General features: G+C 53.5%; 1 protein-coding gene across 3 annotated transcripts in view; it reads right to left on the bottom strand.

Annotated features, from left to right (window-relative positions):
- The window catches only part of GAD1 (glutamate decarboxylase 1), a 37124-nt gene extending 24095 nt beyond the window's left edge, over positions 1-13029 (bottom strand). The window contains exons 1-6 of one of the 3 annotated variants that reach the window (XM_040562186.1): positions 12921-13029; positions 11370-11447; positions 6790-6939; positions 5344-5406; positions 1046-1204; positions 127-369 (exon numbers count right to left, since the gene is read on the bottom strand). In XM_040562186.1, coding sequence (XP_040418120.1) covers positions 127-369; positions 1046-1204; positions 5344-5406; positions 6790-6859 — 535 coding nt within the window. In that variant the 5' untranslated portion in view covers positions 6860-6939; positions 11370-11447; positions 12921-13029. Of the gene's footprint in view, positions 1-126; positions 370-1045; positions 1205-5343; positions 5407-6789; positions 6940-8202; positions 8459-11369; positions 11448-12920 lie in introns of those variants that run through there. The other 2 variants (XM_040562185.1, XR_005821292.1) reach the window with 2 other exon arrangements.
- Positions 13030-15073: the final 2044 nt, after the last annotated feature.

Raw genomic sequence — 15073 nt, forward strand, 5'->3', positions numbered from 1 at the left:
TTGTTTCTGGGCTCTGCAAACAGCACCGAGCCCTGCCGCCGGGGGCGGGCGGCGCACGGCTCGAGCTGAGCCCCCGGGGCCCGCTCTCCTCACGGAGAGGCTCTCTGGAGCAGTGCGAGAACCCACCTGTCCTCACCCCGTACTTGAGTGTGTCCCGGCAGTCCACCAGGATCTGCTCCAGGGACTCGGGGTTGTCCGAGAGCTCCAGGTTGAAGCCCTCCATGCCCTCCAGGAGCTGGTGCGGATGGTGAAAGTCCAGCACTTTGGTGGACCTGTCAAACGTCTTCCTCACGTAGTTGAGGAGGATGTCCACGACCTCCAGCAGGAACTGCATGGTCTGCTCCTCGCCGTTCTTGGCGGGCAGCAAATCTGCGGGGCAAACCAGCCGTCAGCGCCTGCTTTGGGAGCGAGAGGCGGAGATGAAGCAGCCCCGGCCGCCCGCAGCCCTCCCGGGACCTGGACGCCGCGGCCCCGGCTCAGCCTGGCCAGGGAGGGACAGGGCACGGCGAAACCGGCCGCTGCCCCGGGGCCCCTCTCCCGGTGGGGAAGGGCGAGCCCGGGTCACCTGCGGGAACGGCGGGGCGCTCAGCCCCGGGAGCCAAAAGCCCCGCAGCCGCCCTTCACCTGGCCCGCTTCCTCCCCCGAAAATAAATAAATAAATAAATACATAAAAATAATAATAAAAAGAGATTGATTTCTCTTCCCCACCCTCCCCGTAGCTAGCAATCACAGACCGTTTCATTGCTGATCTATTGAGGAGGAAATAAAATACGAAATTGCTCTCCTCCTGGGAGCTGGCTCTGGAGTGACCCCGGAGGAACAGATGGAGCTGAGCTGCAGATCAGCCCAAGGTACATAAACGTGCATTTCAGGAAACTTTTAAACATCGCCAGTGCGGCCCTCAGCAAACACGTTCACAGCTTCCCTCAAGAGCAGCCAAGCAAAAGCACGGTCTGAAGGTGGCTGCACTTGCAGGGGAGGCGAGGGCAGACTGCTAGGGGACGTGACAGGGCTGGAGCACGCAGAAGCTGCAAAGAGCGTTTACCTCTAGCATACAAATTGGAGAAGTCTGTCTCGGTGCGCCGGAACCTGGACTCCTTCTCGCTGTTCTCACACGCCAGCAGGCTCTTGGAGGACCGCCTTTCCTTCAGGGAGCTCACGATCCGGCCCTTGTCTTCCAGACTGTTGGTCCTTTGCAGGAACCCTACATTGTTATTGCAAGGTGCACAGGTCAGAGTTTTCTCACTTCCCAACATGTTTAGAAATACCTAAAGCAGCTCTCTAGACACCAGTTTGAAGCCGTGTTTGCTCTGGATCTGACTAATGAGGTCAGGAATAAGAGTATTTATGGGGTTTATTTGCCTCCAGGAGGGAGAGCTCAAAACGCCATCAACTGCAAAAACCCAGCCATGCAAAAAACAAATTTTTGTCATTTAGTGCAGTGGTACATTCTTATTAAGTCGATCAGACAGATTCCACTTCAGTAACCAGCCACTGGAAGAGAGTTCAGGATGAGTCAATGCTATTTCAGCCTGCAGGCGAAGTTTATGGACCCAGCAGACAGGGGCAATGATGTATGATTAAAATCAGGGCCACTTTTGCTTCTCCTCGCGGTGCTCTCACGCAGAAAAGACACGAGAGAGAGCAGCCGTCCTGGAGCATCCCCCGCCAGGGCTTAGGGACACGGGTAGCACTCACCAAGCCCCCTCCCCGGTGCTAGTGGGAATGATGTCTGCACCGGCACGTGTCCAGGAGATGTGGATTTTCCGCCCGAGAAAGCGCTTCGACACCGACCCCAATCCTCCCCGGGGTCCCTGCTCTCTCCGGACACGCAGATCGGGCGCCCGGGGCCGCCGCCACCGGCCGGCGTGACAGCGGGGACGGAGCCACCGGCCCGGGAGCCACGCGGGGCCAGCCGGCTGCAACCGGGCGGAACTATGCCACCGGCTTCTCGGAATCTGTCCCGCGAAATCCATGCCCGCTAAAACACGCACCGTGCCGGCCTTTCCCTCGGCAGCGAAGACAGCGGCTTTGGGACCTCCCCGGCTGCGCCGAGTGCTCCCGGGGTCGGGGCAGGAGGTGGCACCGCACCGCTCGGAGGGGGCACCGCGCTCCCCGGAGGTTTCCTTGCTCTGTTTCGCTTTGAACGAGTAGCGACTGAAAGCAGGTCTCTTCGCGACTGGGGACGGCCGCCAGTGAGGAAGACGCTGGAGCGAGGAAAGCCAGCGCTGTCACTTCGCCCGTCCGCGTCCCCCGACGCCGCTCCTCGCCGGCCGCATGTCCCGGGCTCCTCGCAGCTCCGACGGCTCCCGCGGCCCGGCCGGGCCCCCCCAGCGCGGTGCGGGGACAAGGGAGCGACCCGAGCCGCTGGGCCGGCCCGATAGGCTCGGGACAGCCCCCGAGAAGGAAGCCCCAGAGCGCAGCCCCCTCTCGTGGCTGTGTCCAGCGCACTTCTGCCGTTTTGCCTCTTCATATTCATGCTCCGCTCATCAGTTTCCTTCTACGATGCTTTGAGGGACGTGAGCTATGTGAGACAAGCTATTTAAGAGAATCTCTCTTCTTGCAGAAATTAGGAGTCCGGGACCGAGGAGCTTTATTTGTATGCAGTTTTGTTACTGCTTTCAACGACCCCTGCAGCGGATCAAGGGCTCCTGCACCAGCAAGTGCTGTTCGCCTGCTCATCGGGCCGCGCAGCTGACACCGAATTAGGTGCGATCCGGACTGAATTCCGGAGTGACCGCCTGCACCTCAGGTCCCGCCGCTTCGTTGTGCTTCGTTTGGCCGCTCTTCTTTCCGCAGGGCTCCTGGCGGTGACGCTCGGCGGGAGAGCAGCAGCAGGAGCGACGTGCTCGGCAGGCCCCGCCGGGCTCGGGGCGGGCGGCGGGGGCAGCTCCGCAGGGGGCCGCTCGGAGGGCGGGGGTGCCGAAAGACGTGCCATCCGTACCCCGCGTGGAAAGAAACGAACAAACCAAAAAAGAGACCGGAGTAGGAGAGACCCAGCAGGCAGCAGCGCACGCCGTACGGCAGGAATACCTCTCCTGCAGCGAGAGGGAGCGCAGCGCTCCCCAGCTGCATGCCGCAGGTGCCCCGCTGGGAGGTATTTGCATGGATGAACATCAAGAGGGACCGAGCTTTTGAAGGCAGGGACCGATCCGGCGAGGGAGCCCCTCGGTCCCCGGAGTGCCCACAGGTCCTGCGTGGTTTCACAACGAGGCTGGGCAGGAGGCAGCGTGCGAGGGGCTCGGCGGCGATCCCACGGGCTGCGGCCACGGGCTGGGCCTCCACCACGCGGGGCTGCTGCTGAAAGTCCACCTGCCTGCGGGGGAGCCGCGGCGGGCTGCCGAGAACTCAGCTGTTCGCCTTATCCGGAGCAGTTCTGCCACGTCGAGTCCTTCCACCGACGGCAGCAGGCGGTAGCAGAATCAGTGCCAGCGGCGGTGTTGACGGCCGGGGCGGGAGCGAGAGGTGCAGCCCGCAACTCCGGGCGCGGGGGGCAATCTGCCTGTGCTTTGCACGCCGTGATTCTCCGAGACCTCTTCAAAACGCGTTATCTTTTCGAAGCGGATGCGTGCGGAGACGGGGCTGGGGGTGTGGCAGCCGCAGGGCTCTTTTCAGGCGGTGGCTTTCAAACAGAAAGGAACGGAGCTCGTCCTTAAATCGGTCAGTGGTTTGAGAAGAAATGACACATAAATCTCGGGTGCGTAATTACTGTGAATGTCAAATACAATATAGGAAACGGGTGGAAGGACAGAACCATTGTTCAAGACCTGCGCTCTCTTTGAGCTGAACCCTTATTTCAAGTTCGCGTTCAAAATGATTCGATTTCCGTGTGATACACAGAAAGAACAAATCTGAGTTTTCTACAGCTTCGTAGCGGCACAATGCTTAGGGTCCGGAATAATGTCTTGTGGAAGGTAAGGACGAGGCGATAATCAGCTCTAATAGTCGAACGTTAGCTGGTTTAGCACGCGTAATTAGGATCTTTGGCATCCTCAATACTTCACTCTGTATATTTACCAAAGGCAGCCTTCCCTTTCTGGTCCGTGAAGGTGTTAGATCCCAGTGTGAGGGCTCATACGAGTCGTGATCGAACTCGATGATTCCGAACCACCGTTACTAGACATGGTATGTTTTCCGTGTCAAACAGAAAAAAAAAAGCAGCCAGAAAAGGCAAGCTAAAAACAAGCAAAATAAAAACAAAACCACAACAGCATCCTTGCTTGCTTTGATTTCCCTTCACAAAGGCACTGCTATGCTCTCTTTCGCCGCTCTCAAATCCAAAATGGTGGGATATTTCATTTTCAGTGTGTTTGATCTGACGCCTAAATTGAGGGAAGCTGCGATGTCCCCCTGTAACCCCGGTAGTCTAGCAACATGGAACGAGCCTAACGGTGCGTTACTTTATCAGTTCTGCTTGCCGGGCTAAATTAAAATGATGATGAAAAAGCCCATCGCTCCAGCCACTGAAGGGACTGGTAAGGAAACGGTCCATTACACGCGGATCAGGGGCTATTTATAGAACTAAGCGACTACTCGTTAATGTCGCCTGCGGGTACCAACGAGATCGCTAATAGATACCGGGTTAAACACTTGCACCCTGATTCTTTTTCTGTCCAAACTTCCGCGTAACAAAACGTTTAGCTTCGACTCGGGCGAGTAGGGCAAGGGGCTCAGACATGTCTTTGCTTAGAAAAAAGCCCATTTCTCCCAGGAAATAATCCCCCGCCCCCTCCCAAAAGAGGCAGCTGGGGGAAATGGGAAATAATTTCTATTCATAAGGGGCACAGGGTAAGCTGAACGATTCTCGTCATCAGCAAATGAAAATTTGACTGTTTGTCCCCGAAAGCGAAGGTGCTACTGAGAAATCTGGAGAAGGAAGACAGCTTGTTATCTGCAAATGAATCTCTTGCTATAACGTTGTGATCTGATTGTGCATTTGTTTCCCTTCCTGCATCTCATGTGCCTGCGCGCTGACTGGCTGCCAGCGCTATCTTACCAGCGCAGCAAGCTGACGAATTGCTCTTTAATAAGGCTCTCGTTAATCTTTTTCCCCCAGGAGATCCGTATTTTCTACTCCGATAAGGCTGAAAAATTTCAGCCGGCGAGGCGGCCAAACCCTCGTGGCTTCCCCCCGCCGGCCGCCCGGCGCTCCCCCCACCTTCGCACCCCCGGCAGTCGCAGGAGGGGCGGTGGAAAACGCCGGGGCCGAAGCAAACGCACGGGAGGGCGGCGGGACCGGGGCGCGGAGGGGAGCGGAGTGGAGGGGAGGCTCCGTGCCCGGCAGGGGGAGCCCGAGGCCGCCGCCCGGGGCGGGGTCGGGGTCGGGAGGTCGGGCAGACTTACCGCATATCTTCAGCCCGATCTTCCTGGTGCACCCGTGCGCCACGCCACACCACGAGTCGTAGGCTGCAAGAGAGGGCAGAGGCGTTCCCTGAGGCGGCGAGACCCCGGCCAGGACTCCGCCGGCACCGCCCGGCCCCTGCGCTTCCCTCGCGGCCCCCTCGGGGGGCGCCCCGTGCACGGCCCCCTTGGGGACGGCCCGGCCCGACGGGGCGCCAGGGGAGCGCTCCTGGCAGCGGGGCGTCTCGGAATGCGCTGGCGGGGCTCCAGGGAAGCGGCGGCTTAAAATAAAGTGGCGTGAAATGGGGTCACAGCCGAGTTCAGGAATTAATTGGGTGAAAAATAGTATTTGACTAGATGATGGGACGTGCCTCGCTGAGCCCCGGCCGGACTGACGGGCCGCGGGCAGCCGTGATGGGAGACGCTCCCGGCCCCCCAGCCCCGGGCTGAGGTGGAGGGAGCGCCCGCCTCGCCCCGGGGCACGGTGACCGGGGGGCCGCCCCCTCCCCGCGGGTGACATGGCGGCCGCGGCGGCTCCGGGGGGAGCGGTGGGTCCTGGGGGGAGAGGGCGGCGGGAGGGGGCTGGGGCTGGGCTCACCTGATGGCGGGGCGGCGGCCGGGGGCCCGGAGAGGCCCGGCCGTGAGGGGGCGGCTCGGCCCCCAGCGGGGAGAAAGCCTAGCCCTCCCCCGGCCGCAGGGTGATGGCAGCGGAGTCGTGCCTGGCAGCCCTTTCGGGGTAAAAGCTATTCCCCGCCTCGCCTGACAACCTTTCGTCTCTTACTGTTGCCCCCGCTTTGTCTCGCGTGCTTTATAGCATGGAGCCTCCCCATTTATTTTTCTATTTTTGGTAGGCGACAGCCGGAATTGCCCGGCAGGGCTGTAAACTGATTCTCTATCCACCTGCAGCAGCCTCCGCTTCCCACTCACACCTCAATAACTCAAGGCGAATTCAGAGCAATTAGGAACACAAGGCTTTGAAAACCTACAATTAGCATCCAAATTTCGCTTGATTACAGGCTTCAGCGTGGGCTGAAAGGAAGCTGTAGCATTAGCATTTATAAAACGTAAGGGAGGGGGAAGAACCCGCTTCGAGCCATTGGTGTAACTTCGCCCTTTATCTGATTCATTTTCCCCGCTCCCTTTACAACATCCCGATTTTTTTTGGCAGTCTGGGGCTTCAGCTTATTGTCTAAATCCGTCAAATGTGGCTGGAAGAGAAAGGCAGCGCTGGCTGCTGCTGTGGGCTCTCCCTCCCGGTGTCTTCCTCGCACAGCCCCCTCCCGCTGCCACCCGCGGCTGCTTTCTTTGTGTGGAGCACTTTCCGCACCTCGCTCAGCGGCGCGGAACGGTGCTTCACTGATTTACCGTTTCGTTTCGAATCTGGTCTTCCAAAGCCTAAGTGGAGGAAGCCTCCAAAATGCTTTAAACGAGAAAAAGATTAAAACCTACTTGTGGGTCGTAAATTAGTCGGGGTGGGGTCCGGAGCGTCGTTGGAGGACGAGGGAGCGGAGGAAGCCATCCTTTCAGAAAAGCCCCTGTCCCTGGAGCCCGGGTTTCCTTCGATATTTCTCCGAGCGCGGGTGGGCAGCAAGGAATTTACTGGAAGGAAGAAAAGGCGCTTTTAGTAGCCTGCTCTCCTGGAGGACCGCGCCGGAGTCCCGTGGATGCCGGCGGATAGGAGGCTGCAGCCCCCGCAGGGCAGCGCAGGTCCCGGGCAGGCGGCGGGACGGGCTGCCGGGGGGCAGGAGGGGTTCCCGGGGGGCAGCAGGGGCAGCAGGGAGCGGAACCGACCGCTCCGGGGCCGCGGGGCCGAAGCGCTAAGCGTTGCACCGGGAAAATGCCTCGACAGGCTGAAGAACAAACCCGTCCCTTCGCTGGATGCCGAGGCGCTGCCCCCCTTGCCTGAATGACGGATTTAGCAGACCGTGAAGTCTATCGCAATTATATCGCTGGCCGCTGAGCAGGGCGATTATGTGGCTCGCGTCAAATGGAAGCCAACGTGCAGAGCGGGCTTCGAAATTCCCAGCCCAGATGCCCTCCGGCCCCACACGGCGCCCGTTTCTGTGCGTTTCCAGCCCATTCCCGAAACACACGGCAGGCTCAGCGCTCGGAGCAGACCGACAGAGCCCCCCCGCCACAACAAAGGTGCATTTTGCCCGAGTCCGGCGGCACGCGTCACGCACGCATGTCCCGGCACACGCGTTTCAGCAAATCCGGGGCAGGACGTGCTCCAGAGCAAGCCGGCGCTCTCCGAAGCGAGCCCTGGCGCTAAGGGCGCCGACGGCGGGGGGCGGCGGGGCCGGGGGAGGCGCGGCACCGGCCCCGGCCCCGGCCCCCGGTCCTCGGTCCCCGAGGGCGGGCACGGCACCTCCGTCACCCGCTCACCGGCGGGGCAGTGCCGGGCTCGTCCCCTCGTCCCCATGGCTACCTGCGATTTATTTCGTTCCCCTTGTCAAGAAAATGAAGGTCGCGGCAACGAACGAGCGCTTTCTTTGTTAGCTGCTTTCGCACGTCGGTAGCTAGCGATTCGTTTCCATTGTTGGGCGCCTTTACGCCCGTGTGTAAACGTAACGGATCGATGGTTTCAATGGTAAACAAGTATTTCGCTTTTTTTTCAGATGAAAAAGAAAACAACCACAAAGCAGAAGAGATTCGCTAGACAATGCCTGGAAGCGAAGTAACAGGTTAACGCAATGTCTAAGGCGCTGGCTGTCTCAAAACACCCGTTATCCCTCTATAGGTACGACAGCGACCAAAACCGATTTTAGGGGGAAAAAAAAAGGAAAAAATGTAAAAAAGCTCCAGATCCTGAAAGACGCTCCCGAAGATTTGGAAAATGGGATGCGGATTAAGGAGACTTACCGAGGGGGCGAGCGGAGCGCTCTGGCTGCCGGCGTCCAAGCAGGCAGGGCGACTCCAGCCTGGGAGCGACTCGCCGCTTATAAACTCCGCCAGAAACGACGTCGGAATACCAATCGCGCCGCGGAATTTAATGCGAGATGACCTTTTTTTCCAGAAGTACTCGGATTTGCTTTTTTAAAAGCATGAATCGCCGCTTGATCTGCTTCGACGCAGGCATGAGTCACAGGGCTGCCGCCACCCACCCCCTCCGCGCCGTGCCGTGCCGTGCACGGGGCTGGGAGCGGCGGGGCGGCGGGCCGGGGCGGGGACTGGAGGGGCGGCCCCCCCCGGCCCGGCTGCCGCCGCCGCCCGCTTCGCCCCGCGGCTCCGGAGCTGCCCTCGGCCTCCGACCCCACGCGGGGATTGTGCCTCGGGCAAGCGGCACCGGCGGCTTTCCCTCGATAGCACCGCCTCGCCCCGAGGTCACCGGCGCGAAGGCAAAGGCGACCGGGCTGAGCTCCGGGGGGGCCGTGCCGAGCTCACCCCCGCGCCCCCCGCCCCGCTCCGCCGTCCTCAGCGGCGGCAGCGCCCTCGGCGCGGGTCCCCGCCAGAGGGTGGCAGAGGCCCAGGCACCGCCGCTCCCTCGTCTTCCCGGCCGCAGGGGAACACCTGGATCTCTGTGACCTCCCCTCGGCGTTGCCGCTACGTTATGGTTTTATACCCGGGCCCCTTTTGCTAAAACGCGACTCGTCCAGGCAGCATTCCTCTGGCAGCCCGGCACCCACTTTCCCCAGCCCGGCCCCCGGGTTTAGGCGCCTAACCCGAGCCCTGGCCACGGACAGGGACGTTGGGGGGAGAGCGGCCCGATGGGGGCTTTCAGCCCGTGCTGGGGGTGCTGGACGAGCAGCAGGGACGTGTCCTTCCTGAAGGACTCGAGGGGAAAACTTCAAGGTCTTTTTGGAAAGGAGCCCGACTGACTGAGGGCATGAAGTAGGCGAGATGACTGCTTCGCCGAGCAGCCCCACTGTCTAGGAACTGGACACGGAGCAAAAGCACCGGGAGCACGAAAGGCAGCTTGCAAACACAGCTGTAAAGTTCGCCGGCCCTAGCTGCCATGTCCTGCTGCCATCTGTGCCAGGCATTCGTTTTCAGAGGTAGTTTCAACCGGTCGGGCAAAACGTTTGCTCAACGCGGAGCGGGAGAAACGATACCACAATTGTGGCTAATTGTCTTTGTAAGCGACCACAGACATCGCTGGGAAACGTGGCAGGATCGCAGTGCGAAGAGCCACCGGCAGCTCACGGAAGCCCTCCGGAGCCATGAGTCACGGCGCCCCGCCGGCTCCACGCCGCCCGCACCGCCCGCTGCTCGCCCCCGCCCTGCGGAGCGCCCGCAGCGAGCAGCGCGGCCGCACCGCGCACATCCGCGGCCCGGGGCAGCCGCCGGTGCCCGCAGCTCCCGCGGGGCCGCTCGGCTCAGCACCACGGACAGCGGGCGGCGCCGCACGGCCCGGCCCGGGCGGCGGAGCTGCGGCCGGCGAGGCGGCCGCCCCCGCTAGGTGGTGCTGCTCCTCAAGGCAGCCCCGCCGCTTCCCAGGCCGGCAGCGGCGGAGCGGCGGGCCGGCGGCAGCCCACGCCTCCCGCGGAGCGGGGAAGCGCTCGGTCCTTCCCTAAAACCCCTCCCGCAGCCAGAGCACCCCGCCTCGGCAGCAGCCCGGCGGCGGAGCCCAGAGCCCCGGGGCCTTCGCTCAGCCCGGCCCCTCCGCTGCCTTCCCCAGGCTGCTGCCCCAGGGCCCCGCACGGCCGGCTCTCGGAGGGCTCCCCGCCTGCGCTGCGCGGGTGAGAGCACCAGGGGCTCGGGGCTGTGAACACAGCGAGACACCGAGGATGGGAAACGCGCAGGGAAACCCCTGACCCGAACCATCAGCAGTGTGCAAGTGGCTGAAGGCTGCTGCCAGCGCACCGGTCAGATCACGCTCAAACCAGACCTCTTCCAGCTCCCTACCCGGACGTGCCAAAACACGGGTACTGAGTACCCTGGCGGGGCACAGGAGCAGAAAGGATGCGGGTCTCCAGCGACAGAGACCAATCAGTGATTATACAATGCTTATAAATGTGGGCGTATAAAACTGAGTGCTGAGCAGGGGAATAGCGCTTATTATTGCAGCCTGTAGGTCTGAAGAGTCATTGTGTTAGGAGCTGCATACAACATTTCGTAGTGTAGCATGTATTTCGAGATAGGAAAGCCTCCTGCCTACACTGTGAGGCGTTCACAATGTAACTACATACCAATGGAAAAGCGAATAGCAGAAAGGCACTGTTTCCTCTTTTTTTTTTTTTCATATTCTGAACTATATCCCTATTATATATGAATTTATCTGAAGGAAGGGAAGTAAATTGGCCTTTTGGCAATCATGATGATTGGTTTTCCTCCATGAACGTTCTCTGTTGCCTTTTGATTGATATTTTGTTTGGATTGTGATTATTTTAGCTGGTAGGGACCAGGCATGCTCCTTTCTTAAAAATGTATACAACAGGATGCAACTGAACATCTGTGATGTTTCTGATTTTTTTTTTTTAACCACACATTTATAATAATGTATAATCAAGGACATTATTACAAAACATATCAATTGCATCAGGTATCTTTTTTCTTTCCCCACCATTTCTGGTACACAGTCACGTCTTATTTACCTGTATGTTTGATAGACTGGAATAATTTAAATAACAAACTTCCTTAAATCTTGACAAAAGAAAAATTGGAGAACTAAGTATTTCAGAATTTTCCTGGCCTTCACCTGCAGTGCTAAAAAATACAGATATAAATTACTGCATGTCTGTAACCAAAAAGTGAACATGCCAAGGAAAAATAAACTATTGTTCTAATTACTTGTCCCTAGCCAAAGAATTCTACAAATGGAAATCAGGTGAAGAACCCTATTCTAAAGACAACTTTTGCTATCTGGTTTATGGCACCTGATAAAAATTCACTGAAGTTAAGAGAGAGGTTTGCTTTGGGTTTTGAGATTGATCAGATGCTGATGTATCCAACTGTCCCAAATGTAAGGATCATGTCCATCACCCGAATTTCAAAGACAGCTCAAGATGAGCTGCCAGCTAGAACACTCAGCACTGCTGTGATAAAGGGCACTTGGTGAAATCTAATCTGAAGCACATCGTTTTACATACTTTGTGGCTTCTTGTTGCAGGTTGTCCCCTTCCTGATCCATGCTGGCACGTGTTGCTGTCCGTTTTGATCTGCTTCATCTGAAAAACATCCCAAAGTTTAACCCACATCCTGAACCAACAGCAGCAGCAAATCCCCACTCTCAATACCCCCAAGCAAACATGGAGGTAAAGAACATCCCTACCTCCAAACCAGAATAAAATATATAACAACAGAAAGTTTTATTTATCTGGATGGATCAAAAGAATTACTTAAATTGTGGAACTGTGATTATAGCATGAAAAATAGTGACAACAGTATACCCAGTAAGTCTGCTCTCTGTCAGTTTTAGGATTTGCAACTGTTTATCCTGTGTTTAAAATAAAATTTACTTCCAGTCTGTGACATTAACCCTGTAGAGACAAGACAGCTAACGCCTGGATTCTCTCCTAGTGATATGTTGTTGTAATTGTTACATGCCTCACTGAGCTGTATCTTTTTATCCCATTGGAGGGCATCACTTTACAGTCAGAACATTCAGTAATTTCAGTAATGCTGCTGCAGAAGATAATGCAATTTGTCTCTCCAATCCCAGAATGTATTTGTAGAGCTGGACTATGGGATCTTTTAATATATTATTTATTTTAATTAAGTATATTTCATAAAGAATCCTTAGGAAACAAGAAACATGGTCTTTTCTTTATTTCTTTCTTTCTAAGTAAAGGCTTCTCAAGCCAAAACTCACTCTCATATATGGACTTTCCTAAGTCTCAAAAATTTTCACAATCATTATAGTTGTGCATTTGCCTCCCCTTTTTTTTCCCCTCTCTTTTTTTCCCTTTATTTTCTTTTCTCTGTGGTGATGTCAGGTTTGGCTTGATGAACTTGGTAGCTTACTCTGAAGAGTCATTGGTACTTGTGAAATAGTAGGCCTTTTGTAGCATCATACTTAAAAAGCCTGATCCTTCTGCTATCTTTTTAGCTACAATTCAGAATAGAGATATTATTTATTTATTTCCAGAAATGAAGGTTCAATACACCCTGTTGAAATGAAAGTGTTTTAAAAAGAAACACGATATCTGAGTAATACTTACAACAAGGTGCAAACAAAGCATACAAACACAACGCAGAAACAGGACAATATGAACAGATACTTTGTCCACCAGAGAAAAAGGACATGCAGGTAAGAATTTTTTTCCTCTCTATTTGAATGAGCAGTTCATATTTCCTATCTTGAAGGGCTTTAATTTTTTGCATTCTCACAATAAACAGTTGCATCCAATTTTGAGGACTGGAGGAGCACATGAGTTTTAAGTAAAGCCATCAGCTGTTACTGATGTCTTTCTTTTCAGTATTTAGTTTGGAAGATTATATGAGAGAACTGGGGACCAATTTAGATAAAATACCTCTTCTTCCAGATCGAGACACATGTGATTCTAACGGAAGACACTGGCTCTCAAACAGAACTTCAGATTAATGTTGCATGTTCCTGACACATACTCAGATCTATTCATGTAATAAATTCCTGTCCTCTACTTTGAGCCTTCAAAACTTCTATGCAAACATTCATTTACCAAATGTTCTTGATTCCCTTTGCTGGCATTTTGATTGCTGCACTAGAAGGAGACGATCACAGGAATGAGAAGAGCTGCAGTCATCAGGGTGGGTGTTAGCCACTCAGCACTAGAATAAGAGACAACTTTGCTGCAATATCTTAAAGTTATTTTAAAGCCTATGCACATCAGATAAAGAGCAGCACAACCCTGAACCATGAATTGAGCCTAACCTCTCTATAATCTTAAGGGAAACTTAATGTTGCAAGGATTTAAACGAAATGTCTGGGAAGGGATTCAAGGGAGTACAAAGGATAGTGCTCTGGTATTTCTGATGGCCACATTCTCTACATGACAGATAGCAAGACTACCTTCATTACTTTCTGACCCCTATGAGAACACCAACACGGGACTTCACTCCTCAACTTTCACTTACCAGCCATCTTTTCTTTTCAGAGGCTACTAATCTCTTTAAGCAGAAGTCTATACTAAATAAACTGAAAGTGAACTAGCAAAAATTCTGAAAGATGTGAAAGATATCCAAGCTCATGCTATTCATACAATACAGAAAAGCTTGAACTTAAGAGATGTAGTTTCACTGACTGCTTCCTTCACAGAAAATTCTGTACAAAGGCTTTAGTGATCTGCTGACTGCAAAATGACCAACACATAACTTTATAGGATAGTCCAGAATTTTCCTCTCCAATATTTGACATGGACGTAATTTGGCTTGTGTATGGATATAAGTTAGCCCTCAATTACTTCAGATATTAACAAATCTATGGCTTGCCAAAGGCAGGCTATGTAAAGTCACTGCAGACTGCAAACAGTTGCAGAAGAAAAATTGGTACACACATTAAAAAATACTGTATTTCCTTTAAAGAGATAGTCTCTTCCTCAAAATACACACAGCATGGAATCTAGACAAATGAAGGATAATTACAAAGAGCTTTAAAAAATTCTTGCTCAAGCAGAAGCACTACATATTGACTTGCTACTTAAGTGCTTGTTGGTTAACAGCCAGAGCTCCAAAATATTAATTTTAAGCCAAAAAACAAACAAACAAAAAAACCAACAAACCGAACAACACAAAAGATACCAAGCCCTTTTAGAAATTATTTGACAGATTTCCACCACTCAAAAGATCAAGAAGCACATGTTTACTAATAAGGTTTACAAAAAAGCCGCATTCATCAGACAGTGAAAATTAGTTTTGTATTTTACAGTTATATTTATAACTTGTGTTATTAGACATGAGAAATGAGATATAAAAAAAATATTAAATACTTAATTTCCTTTAAAATGTAAGTAAAGATAAACTGGCTAAAAAAGTCTGCTTTCCAAACAGCTCTGAAAAGCTTTTGAGGCCTTTCACCTGAGAGGGGCAATAATCCTCTTCCTATGCTTTGCAGTCATATGCAGTTATAACTACTCAAAATTATCTCTATCATTTTTTGAGTCACCAACCTGATCCTTCCAACAGGTTTCTAATTCTGATTAACCAGACAAAATTGGTTTCAGTAAAACTTGTGTATTACTCCATTTGTCTTTGCTCACACTTTTCTGTCCAATTCCACAATAACAGTATGTGAGCTTTTCCTGGTCTAATTTATGAACACTGTCTAAAGGTAATGGTAACATAGCTATGGCAAGGATTCAAACTTCAGAACACTTGACTCACTCCTCATTCCCAACATGACACCTTCCGAGTACTTTGATACATCTCTCTTTTTTTTTTTAATGAGTATGGGACTGTGAAAGCAAATTACAGACGTTTTAAAAGTAATTAGGGGAAAAAAACAGTTATCCTTCTCTTTTTCTTTGTAGTAATTCTCTAGAGAAAGCACAAAGAACAAGAATATGCTGGTGAAGAGACGGATCACAGGAATGACCTTCAGAAGCCAACGAGATACATGGACAGCATCTCCACGCACCATTGTGTCAAGAAGTACTGGTGAATTACAAAGGCACCTCTACAACACAGGAAGATCTGTTCAAGAACAAAAGTTATCTGGAAGACCTGGGGTTTCATGTCCTCTATGCTGTTGGGACATGCATGTATTTAACAAAGAAAGAGACACTACAAAGCCAAGTCCCGTAACAGACATAAGCATTTGATAAATCTTTGTCTTATTTACCCACACAGATTTGCATCAGGAATTACTGAAAGAAAA

Source organism: Cygnus olor, chromosome 6, assembly GCF_009769625.2.
Source record: "Cygnus olor isolate bCygOlo1 chromosome 6, bCygOlo1.pri.v2, whole genome shotgun sequence".
NCBI lineage: Eukaryota > Metazoa > Chordata > Aves > Anseriformes > Anatidae > Cygnus > Cygnus olor.